The sequence below is a fragment of the Diadema setosum genome, chromosome 20 (genome assembly GCF_964275005.1).
Source record: "Diadema setosum chromosome 20, eeDiaSeto1, whole genome shotgun sequence".
In the NCBI taxonomy this organism is placed as follows: Eukaryota; Metazoa; Echinodermata; class Echinoidea; order Diadematoida; family Diadematidae; genus Diadema; species Diadema setosum.
In genome coordinates this window covers 11,240,530-11,253,022 of record NC_092704.1, presented here as the reverse complement: position 1 = coordinate 11,253,022, position 12,493 = coordinate 11,240,530, and the positions used below count along the sequence as shown (strand labels likewise).

The 12,493-nt window shown below is 38.5% G+C and overlaps 1 protein-coding gene across 1 annotated transcript in view; it reads right to left on the bottom strand.

The window, feature by feature from the left end:
- The window catches only part of LOC140243822 (uncharacterized), a 109,923-nt gene that overhangs the window by 50,040 nt on the left and 47,390 nt on the right, over window positions 1-12,493 (bottom strand). The window contains exon 2 of the mRNA XM_072323490.1: window positions 6,056-6,214. Coding sequence (XP_072179591.1) covers window positions 6,056-6,175 — 120 coding nt within the window. The 5' untranslated portion in view covers window positions 6,176-6,214. The remainder of the gene's footprint in view (window positions 1-6,055; window positions 6,215-12,493) is intronic.

The window sequence follows — 12,493 nt, the reverse complement described above, 5'->3', positions numbered from 1 at the left end:
CGCATCGATGCTGCCAGAGGTGGTGCATGGGTTTTAATGGGGATTGCATTTAAAAAAGCTATATGATACAATACTGATAACGTACAAACTTGTACTGATCAAAATGAACTCTAGAAATCTCAATCGAAGTAATTTTGCACAACACTAAAACTTGTTTGGTTCATTTTCCTTCTTGCTCCTCCCTTGGTCCACACTTTCTCTCTTCCTTCCGTACAACTGACCGCGTTCCAGGAGGTGTTTCACTTTAAAGAACCTTCAGTTGATATTAAAGGGAAGATAAACCCCAAGAACAATGAGGATTAAGTGAAAGCAGCAACATTAGTAGAACACATCAGTGAAAGTTTGAAGAAAATCGGACAATCGATGCAAAAGTTATGAGTGGACTACAATATCAAGAAAATACTACAAAAATCCATTTTTCATGAAAATTACAAATTCCATCAACTTGATATTGACATATGTTAAGGGTAGCAATTATTCCCCCTGCTTTCTGAAAGCGGTTGGTCCACTGCTCTTTCATAATTCTAGAAAAGTGAATTTTTGTTGAATATCCTTTATATTTTCTTTGTATTGTTGTCCACTCATACGTCATATCCTCAAGTAGTCTCCTCATCCAGCGGTTCCAACACCAAAACTTTAAAAATTCATAACTTTTGCATCGATTGTCCGATTTTTCTCAAACTTTCACTGATGTGTTCTACTAATGTTGCTGCTTTCACTCAATCCACATTGCTCTTTGGGTTTACCTTCCCTTTAAGAGTTAAAGATCAACCTAAAATCATGGTATGCTGTGCGTGTCTTCAATGATATTCCAACTCCCTAATGTAACCAAACCTGTGAGACTTTGACATGCCGCCATTAACATACAAACTAGAATAGGGGACAAAGGAATTTTGCTGCAAATTTTGATAAAACGTTGAAGTGGATCCTCAACACATTGAATGAAACTGAACAGGGAAACCAACGGCATACCATACTTGTAAGTTGATTTTCACTTTTAAGATTGACCTTTAAATTCTTTGTGAAACGGTGACAGAACATTTGCCTCTGTTGACAATTTCTCTGGTTCCATTCTCTCCCAGGACTTAGGGCTAGGGTTGTGATGGGATATTAGGCTTAGTCTGATGTAAGGATTAGGATTAGGGTGAGGATTATGTTTGTGGGTAGAATTTATGTTTGGCTTAGTGTGCAGACATTTCATAAGAGCAATTGTCGCAGTCTGAGGAAATGTCAAGAAACCTTTTGAAACACCCCCATGTCTCCTCTTTAGTTGATGCTCTTCCTTTCTCCCAGCCCCTGCCTTCTTTCTCTCCCCCTCCCCCCCCCCCTCCCCTTCTCACTTGCATCTCCACTGTCTTCAAAGTTCACATGTCCCTTTCGCATCCCTAGACATTCAAATCCTTTCATAAGCTAGTACAGTGTATATTGTGGAGGCAGGTCATTTACACCTTTCCTCAGAATAATGAAACTGGAAACTTCTTTACGATGGACTGGTAACGAAATACCATAGATTTCACGTGAATATATTTGTTATTCTTGGTACAAAAGGGGAGAGTCTTCCCAACTGACATAGGGTTTGGAATTCAGTTTCACTTCTTTTTTAGCCCATTAAGGCTAGTCCCGAGTACACTCGGGCAAAGGTCTACAGGAAATGCGTGTTACATAGCAAAATCAACCCATCCTCAATGGGTTAAAACCTACAATACACGTGCACAATGAGTCTATGACCAACATTTCTGTCCTGAATTCACGAACATCTGAAATCAAATCCTTGGGTCTAAATTTAGTCTATAGACTAAAAATCAAGTGCAAAAAAGGCACAGGATTCACGTTTGCGCCATCAGCGCACATTCGTTATTGGATGTCTGCTGCCATACACCACACATCAAGCGCATTTATGCAGTAGAAATTTACATAATCCATGGGCTGAATTTAAGCTACTTTTTTTTGCAAATTCCAGTCATGGTGTCCTGAATAGAGCTGAACCTGGTCAGTTCCAAAACTTTCCATACATCTGACGATGATTATTAAAGCTTGTACTATTCTGGTTACCTGGATTTTTACTGTGTATTAGTGTTACCAAGAAACACTGAATGCCAATGCACTTTATTTTTTTCTCTCCTGCTCCTAATGTCTTTCTTTCTTTCTCTCTCTTCATGGGAGTGGATTGGGAAGCGGTACAACAACATCAGCTGAGAACAAGAAGGGCATTATTGCATTCTAAGTTTTGAGCGTAAATCAAAAAGATACAATTTTCATGACATAAAAGGCTCATTTCATCAAAGTGGGTAGATTTATAAGCATTATTCTAAGTATAACCCCTTTGGTTTAGATTTTTTACCATTCTACTGAAATGAAAATATCTAAAATTGATACCATGATGTTTAGAGATTGAGCTCTACAATGTGATACCAATAATTTGATATCCCCCCAAATTGTGAAACCCCCTTCTGGTTCTCAGCCGACGACAATTAAATCTCAATTGAATAGTATTTAAATTCAAATACAAGACAAAGATATGAACACAAGGTAAAAAGAACTGCCCATCAATTATTGAAGTAATATTTTCTTTGTCCTACAGAATATCCTACAATGTATTTTAACACTATAGTTTTCCTATCATGAACATAAACAGTTAATCAGTTCAAATCATTTCCTTCAGTTTAAATAATAATTGTACAGATATTTTCACAAATGAGGAGGTCACAAACATTTTCATGAGATGTTGTTTTCAGTCTAAAGAATTAAAAACAAATTTACTATGAAATTCTGAGAAAAAGGACAATGACTACCATGTGTACTTTATTGGAAAACCATGCCAGAAGAAATTAATGATAAAATTCAAAAGAACCTTCACAGAAGAGTACAAGCACATCTAGAATAGATATCTATAGCTGTCAATGTATTCAGTCCCAATTTCATCCAGATAATGTACTAGCTGCACTTTTTTTTATTAAAAAAAAAAATCTTTTACCCCTTGAAATAGAAAATAGGTAAAATAATATGTATTTTAAGATACAATATTGGCTCATGTCAAGTTACGGTAACCTGCATGTCAAGTATTCATGATGTACAAGTTCTAGTAACAAAGGTGTGCAATGACAATAAACATGGTGTTTCTATGACATGCTGTTACATTTAATACAAAACAATTCTCGCTATCGCCAATGACGTAAAAAGTACCCAGATGTTGATTTAAGCGTCATTTACGGTGCATTATGGGATAGTCCGGTAGCAAAGTCACTTCCATTCGTACGCGCGTGATACGTGACTAATGCTATTTACAGACACAACCGACCGTATTCTACGCGTACTTAATTCCTGTTTTCTCGACTTGAATTACAGCTTTAATATGATTTGAAATTTCTCCATTCTTAAGAAATTGCTGTTAATACGACTATTGGTTGTTGCTGCGAAGCTGCCATGTGTTGTTCGCACAACAATAAATGAAAAAAATCAGCAGAAATAGGACCCTTACTGGCATGCGAGACGTGACGTGGCCGCGTGGGTGAAGTTTGCAGGTGACTCCACAGCACAGTACGTGCACGTGCGACTTACTAGTAGTGGTAGTAGTACTATATTAATAGGTAGTAGGCCTATACTAGTGCCTACGTACATTGTACGTGCTGTACTTACTTGGAAGAAGTTGCTTCGGAGACAGGATAAGTTCGATTTCACTGTTCGTTCCCGATTGTGTTCGCGACATTTCGACAGAGAACAAATAAAAAAAAAAAGATGGGCATTCTATGACGATATCCAGGTGGGTGAATATTTTCCAGCATATTTTCATCATATGCAGAGATGACTGATCTGTGATGTGCACATCAATCGCATGATCAAGCAGTACGCTGTACCAGTTATGTGTTAGCTTATGTTAGCTTACAGTGTACGAGTACGACAGGCCTGGCCACTCGCTGGCTCGGGCGGTACAGCCGCCTACTGTACTAGTATCCGTGGTCAGCGCGGCGCTATAGGTAAGGTACACGTACGCGCACGCTAGCGCTGTGCAAATTATGCTCCGCGCCGGAAGTGCCCTTGCTACCAAGTGCACTAAATCTTGACGAAAAAGCCACATCCGCGTACTTTTTACGTCATTGGCGATAGCGAGAATTAATGGTAATTCTTGTTAAGTCTTTCACTAGTTCATAGCAAATTCTAAGTTACTAATAATATTTTTTTTTTTCACATATTTTGGAGTAACCTCAGGGATCACTAAACATTTTCACTCAAAATTCACTCCAATTTCACTCTAAACTCACTCAATTGTTATTCCCTCCTTCAAGAGTGAACATTTTCACTTGTTTGTTTGTATTTTTTTTTTCTAGAGAGGGAGAGTAGATATGACTGGCACCCCTATCATTATCTGGATGTACTGTAGCTGTCAAGAGCCCCAGTTATGAAAACCATGTTGCACTTGTGTTTGTGATACTTACAATACACAAGGTGAATTATATTTCCAGATCGCTAAGTGTCATTATCTACAAAATATGATCTACAATATGTATGTAAACACAACTTTGTAAAGTCATGTAAAAAAAAAAGAAAGAAGAGAAACAATACTCTATCTATCACCTCAACATTCAGAGAATTCATATCACAGCTGCATGTCTATTATAGAAAGAGATGATGCCATTTACTCTACACACAATGTGATACATTGTGGAAGCCCTACTTCAGTAGATATGAAACTAGTGCTCTGAATCAACACATACTGAATGAGTAGTCTGATGGAGTATGTTCTACGTAGGCATCATTACCACACTCGACAAGAAAAGAAAAAATGACATTCACGAATGAATGAATGCAGCTGAAATAAACGCATAGAGGAACAGCACTGCCGACATACATAACAAGTCATTTATTCAGCATCGCTATCTGGCCCAGTCAATGAACGTGGAATCCGAAAAGGCTCTACAGAGATTCCGGTAATGAAGTCAAGATACGTGTACATGATGTATGGGAGGCACCTGTCAATCATATTCTTGTTACACTGGCATCCTTCCCACTTTGCCTCCTACCCCACCCCTCCTCCTCTCCTTCTTCACCCCACCCTATCCTAACTACCCCCATCCCCCCCACCACATACACACACTCACTCTCAGCAGCACATAATCAGTCAGTCAAAATACATTTTACCAACTGAAATGCAATGCACATTGCTAAGTAGCCAATTAGGAGTATATGCAGATGTTCTGACCCACTTACCTTCGTAGTCTAGCGCAGGACCATCGCTACCTCGATAGGCAGAGAGAGGGGGAGAGAGAGAGGGCAGACGTCGTGAGCGCAGCGGAGCCAACGTTTCTGACTCCTTTGGCAAGATAAAGCAAACAGTGTTCACTCTAATGGAGCATTCCAGCGTTGGGCTCTCGTAAGATCCCAGCTCCCCTCTGTCTTTCCACATTTTCGGAGCACTAGCGCGACGCCATCGCGCCCCAATCCACATTTGCGACTTTCCACGGTTCCCCCAAAGTGACCTCCTTTCACAAAGCCAGACATGAATATATTAGCCAGACACAAAAGATCCCCAAGAAAGTCAAGCAAGAACAGGAGCGAACAGATCCCCCAACGAGATAATGGGACCAAATATGTTGACGGCCAGTTTGCTTAGCATTTCAAATGGTGTGATAATTTGATATAAATTTTCCAGAGCTATTACCAAATCAAATTCACGCTTTTTTTCTCTGCCCCCTCTTCGTAAATCTGTGTGCCCCCCTTACTGTCTTTGGGCTCCTCCACATTGCTTTGGACTGCATTTGCATGACTTGCCCCGGATTTGATTTACTCTACTGCGCAGTAGCGCCCAACGTGAGCGGTGGATGCAGTGTGTATCAAGGGAGTGAGGCATAGCATAGTGGCTCCATAGTTATGCATCTGTGTGTGTGTGTATGTGTGATGTCTGTGTACTCAGAAATTTGCAAGTGTGTGTATGTGTGTGTGTGTGTGTTTGTGTGTGTGTGTGTGTGTGTATGTGTGCATGTGAGTAAGCGTATGCATGATGGCGCTAGTGGTTGTGTGAAATACCCAGCACCGCTGCACTTGACATTTTCTCCCTCACCTGCACGGCTGTGATGAGTTGAGTCTGCACGGCGGAGGGAGCGGTGACGATTCCCGCAATGCCCGGCTCGCTTTTGACCTTTGTCTGTGCAAAGCTAGGATTGGTGGCCGTCACATCCATAATTAATGAGCAGTCATTGCCTCAGGTGCCTGCAGCCAACTGGGATGGGAGAGAGAAAGAGATGAAAAGAGTGAGAACAAAAACAAACAAAACAAACAATAAAAGAGAAGCAACAGAAAGAGGTGCAACAATAAATGGGTATGAAAGAAAAAGAGATATGTCAAGATAGTAATATAAGAATGATGGGTCCACACAAGAACAAAAATGAGAAAAAGAGGAAAAACATCTAGACCTCTTATTCAATTCTTTCTTTCTTTTTCTGCTCATACCAGTATGAGCTAAAGAGACATGAATAATAACAGAAAGACAAGAGAAAAGAGACATAAATAAACACTGAGAATGAAAGAGAAAAAGATGTATTAGATACCATGTTAAAATGAAGGAATAAAGTCTCAAACTATATAAACATACAAACTATATAAGCGTTGGAAAAAGCTATGAGGGGAACAGAGCCATATTAATGAGAGAAAGGTAAAGATAAACAAAAAGTACAGACAGTAAAGAGAGAAAAAAAATTAAATGGAAAAGACAGCCCTACAAACTAATACCAGACAGTACTAAAGGAGACAAAGAGATGTGAAAATGGTATTTATAGTGTGGACATATAATGTAAACACAAACACACACACACACACACACAAATACAGACACAAAAACAAAAGGAACAACAACAACAATGAAATATAGGGGATGAGATGAAAAGAAAAGAAAGAGTGATCCAGAATCCAAAATGTTATGGAGTTTAACTGCAAAAGATACGGAAAGGGAGAAGGACAGGACAAATGGATGGATATGGATATTGGAGGATCAAAGATATAACATCCCCCCCCCCCAACACACACATAGAAAGTGAAATAATTTGCAGAAATACACAACACTATATATCCCACATATATTGTGAGCATAATAACATGGGATGTCAATATTTCATAAGACAATTTTGCAGGTGGTTAAATCATTGAAAAAAAATACTACAATGTATACCACGTCTGATACTGATGTTCCAACATGAAAAAGGGTAAACATCACTTTCCTGTCACTGGCAAAAATCTGTAATATAGTCATAGACTTTCAAAACTTTGTTTATAAAATACATGTAAAACCACCATGACGAAAATACCTGGTGAACACACGAAAACATATCGATGACATTTGTACTCAAAGACTATTATTAAACAGTAAAACATGGCCTACCCAATGCAGAGCCTGAAACCGTTTACAAACTCAAATGATTACAAAATTAGACTGTTAATGGGAAAGGGGACAGAAAATTGAGAGTCGTTTTCCTATTCATTACTGGTCTGCAGAATGTCACTGATGATGAGGTCATGCAGATTAGAGATGGACTAAAAATATCCACAAGAATTAGACACATGAAACAGATGAGAGAGAGAGAGAGATTCAGAACCATTTGAACTGATTTCATCTCCTGACAGAAATATAAAATCAGTGGCAGATCCAGAGGGGGGCGCACAGGGCACGTGCCCCCTCGTTATTTTTGGTTAAAACAAAATAAAAAGAAAAAAATGGGGGGTGCGTATGCCCCCCTTATTTTTGTAAAGGCACACCAATGCGTATGCAAATGTTGCAATTTACTGGAGGGTAAACAGAATTCAATCTTATGCGCGTCTTTATTTGTACGTCTTGAAACCAGCATGTTAAAAACAACAACCAAAAAATCATGTTGCTTGCGTCTCCCCTTTATGGAATTCCTGGATCCACCCCTGAAAATCCATGAAACAAAGCATGAGAAGGAAACAATTCTATAAAGGACTGATGAAGTTCCCTATTGGGAGTTTAAATGGATGTGGAGAAACACTTTCAAACATACCAAAGTTTGGAGTAAATACCATGCCAGTATTAACCTGTTTCAACAATGGTTTAACTTCTAATAACATAATATTCTGTCTATGAGAAATTTAGGGTAGAAGGGTCTATCCAGTTTATACTCACAAATGTTCACTTTTTGCAGCATTTGACAACAATATACAGTTTTAAATGTCATTTCATTTTAAAGATTAATATTTACTAAATACCAGAGACAGGTAGCACAAAGGACCATGCCAATCATTTTTCTTTTCATCAAAATATTTTTAAACAATGGCTGACAGTCAAATATCTCAACTAATACAAGATAAAATGATTAAAACAAAGTGCACAGATATAGCACAGATAAAGCCCTGTGAGTGATGGGATTGATAGGAAATGATCTTCAGTAGATGTGGATATAATGCCAGGCTTTTCAAACAACTCTGTTTCATTAACATCCTTCCCTCTGCCAAGAGGAAAAGTTATAGTAGAGGTGGGCTATAGAGGGTCAATTTTTGGTCACATTTTCAGAACATGCTCATCACACCTTAGTTTGATGACTTTGTGCCTACTGATACCATTTTTGAAAAAAAGAACGAAAAAAATGCGAAATCCAGGGTGCCCCGGCCAAAATCGTTAAAAATCCAAGATGGCCGCCATTTCGGCTTAAAAAAGACATTTTTTGCTATAACTCGGCTATTTTTGGTCAATTGTGATGGTTTTGGTGTCTAACCCCATGTTTTAGGGGTCAAGGAAGTGGATTATAATAATAATTTTAGTGTAAAACCAGATCTTCCACATGATACTAACCTTTTTTCCATATTTAAGGTTAGATTTTCCTTGTCCTTTACCCCTACCCCAACCGCCATTTTTTGCACTTTTTTCTGTATTTTTTTCAAGTCGTGTTGACTACCATACTCTTAATATCAAGTTCTAGCTATCAATCTGGTGTTTTCTACAGCAAGAAATACAAATAACTTACGTTATACGTGTATGTGTCATGCAGGTACCGGTATGTGGCTGGTGCATTCAGGATGCATGGTCACTGTGAAGCCAGTGTCTACTTTATGGTATCTGCTTTATTAACATTTGGTCTTTAGACGTGTAGTCAAACTCTGTATTGTACAGTTCTACTGTAACTTTCAGTTACAGAGAGTGAGATGATGACTCTACCATTATGATGCTATAGATGTGAGGAACATACATTGTACATAACATTTGTTTGTCATAGAACTGGTTGGATAATCACTCAAATGCTATCAAATTTCCCATGAAACGTGAGGACTCTTGCTTTATAAAAGTACAGCAATATACCATACATGGTAGGGAAAAGCAGCCATGAGAAATAAGGGACCAAGTGGTGATGGAGAAACACAAAAACTAGGCTAAAAGATGAAAAAATGACTGAGTTATGGTAAAAAATGTGTTTTCTAGGCAAGACGGTAGATACAATGTACATCATCCAGTCAAGTACCTTTGTGCAGGACAATTGGCATACATAGAAGGCTTATTCAAGTCATTTTACAAAATTGTACACCTATAGTAGAATTGTACACTTTGACTATTGTTGAAGTCTAATGACCAAATGTCAATGGGCACCATAAAGCAGATACAGTATTAGCACTGGCTGCACAGTTACCATGCATCCTGAATGTACCAGCCACATACCGGTATCTGCATGACACATACACATATAACGTAAGTTATTTGTATATTTCTTGTTGTATCGTTGGTAGAAAATACCAGATAGATGAGCTAGAACTTGTTATTAAGAGTATGGTAGATAACATGACTTTAAAAAAATACAGAAAAAAGTGCAAAAATGGCGGGTGGGGTAGGGGTTAAAGGACAAGGAAAATTTAACTCTAAATATGGGAAAAAGGTTAGTATCATGTGGAAGATCTGGTTTTACACTAAAATCATCATTATATTCCATTTCCTTGACCCCTAAAACATGGGGTTAGACACCAAAACTATCACAATTGACCAAAAAATAGCCGAGTTATAGCCAAAAATGTCTTTTTAAAGCCGAAACGGCGGCCATCTTGGATTTTTAACGATTTCGGCCGGGGCACCCTGGATTTCGCATTTTTTTCGTTCTTTTTTTCAAAAATGGTATCAGTAGGCACAAAGTCATCAAACTAAGGTGTGATGAGCATGTTCTGAAAATGTCACCCTCTATAGCCCACCTCTAGTTATAGGAATAATTTATGTTGAGAGCAAGTCAAAGATGGCAAAGTTTTATCAAAATGGAGAAACTGTCTTCTCCTTTGAACCCCCCCCCCCAAAAAAAAAAATGCATTTCCAATATTGAAAAATCTTTGGCTGACATACATTTGTGGCTGCATGGTGAGTACCTTCACTATTTTTATTACTTCGCTTGAGGGAAAAAAAAAGAAAAAAAAAAGAAAAAGTTGCAACCAAGTTATCATACCAGAAATGAACTTTTACATGCCTGTAGATGATGAGAGTTGCTTTTCAGCTGTATTTTCTTTCAATGTATACCACAATTACCCAGGCATGGTTAATATCAATTAATATTACATTAAATTCTTGGATAATCTACATGGAATTAAAGGAAAACTAGGCAATCTATACTGCAAACACTTGGCAGTAATGAAGTATGATGATTGCCAAAATCAGTACATGCTTACACTTTATTTTTCGTTGAATGTCGACACAAAGCCATTATGGAATACAGCAACATTTGTTACAATGTACATGTTTGCTTAAATCGAATTTACCCTTTAAACACTGAAGATATTCCAGTGACAAGTATTCTAAAAGACCTTCTAACATCTTCATCAAGATCTGGCAGATAGCCTTTCACATTTTTTTTTTTCATGTTTGCTCTGAGGATCACTCAAATATACAATTTTTTTTTTTTTAATGCCACTGGATATAGTAGGACTAAGGTCACACTTGTAATAAGATAACCTGAGAAAGAAATTTTTAGAAATTCTATCATTTTGACAAGGTATGACTCTTGCTGGGAACAATATGATTGGGTTGACATAAATTTGCAAACATAGAATGCCTGTAATCCAAACATGAGAAATACACTAGTGAACTGATACCACTGCTGGGAGTAGTTGATTTGTGTGGATTTCCTTGTACAATACAAATAATCTAGGCTTTGACATACATCTGACAAAAGAGTTGTATACATGAATACACACATTTTTTTTCTCCCTGCTCTAAGTTTAGAGATGAACAATACACCAGGAATTCAGGAGTTACAAGCTTTAGCTCAAAGCACGAATGAGATGGATAGCGGTTTCTCTCGGATTACGCTCGTCGACCGAAAGCAAACACTGCAATTAAAAGCTCTGGTTACAGCGCCAGTGCGGTGGTCGCAGCCTGGTGGTATCGAGTGAGCCATGGACAAGAATCTTTGCCTTTGGATACAGAGCAGAAGCCGAGACAATGCGCCAGAGTTAAGATATACCCCTTGCACCCCACCCACCCCTTGCCTTTTATTTTCCTGTCGTCCTCTCTTGTAAACCTATGTGTCCTCACGCAAATTACACATGTAGCCGACAGCAACTGACCCACATTATACATTGTTATCTCTGAAACTTCTTTCATATGAACCCCGTACCCCATGCCCCCACCCGCCCCCACCATAGCACGCTCCATTCTTTACTATCTCATCTCTAGGATCCTGTTGCTTTGAGCAACACAATGTACGTGGCATCTACTGCGGCAACAGCCAATCTGCTTTCAGGATTTCCACTTCTTACCATGGTAACTGCTCCTACAATGTATGAGGGAAAAGGTTTTTTTTTTTTTTCTTTTTTTTTTTTCCTGGCAATAGGCTAATGGGGCACAGGTCAAGTCTTCAACCCTTCCTATATCTACAATTTGTATTCTGTGTCATTTTAAAAAGGGCTCTCATCTTCTACTAACCGTACTGTAAAAGTGGAAATTTTCGCGGTGTTGAAGTTTTTGCGCATTTCGCGCAATCCGAAATCACGCAAAAATATAAGCACGCAAATATTTTTGCTTGCCATATGTTCCAGTAGTTGATGTCTGGATTCCGCGGAATTAAAAACACGCGACATTCTTCTTACCCAGCCGAGCGCGAAAAATTAGTCGTTCGAAAATATCCACTTTTACACTAGTCAGTCTATCAATTCTAGTCATTTCCTACCATTCAGAAAAACATGCACACAGACACACACACATGCACAATCAGACACATAAAAATGCTCATACACAAGCACACACAATCAGAGGGTAATGCAAGAGAATGCATATAATGTACAAACACACACAGTCAGACAAGTAGAAACACAGAAATGCACACACAGAAAAATATACACACAATCTGAACACAGACCCCATCAAGATAGACCCACACCTTCCCAAATCGATCACTTCTGCGTATCATTTGCACAGCTCCGCACCTCAGATTTCTACTCATGTGATTGGAATCTCGATGGGACATTTGATACAGGTGGATGGATGGATTACAATGCTAAAAAAGGTGTCAAACCCACATCATAT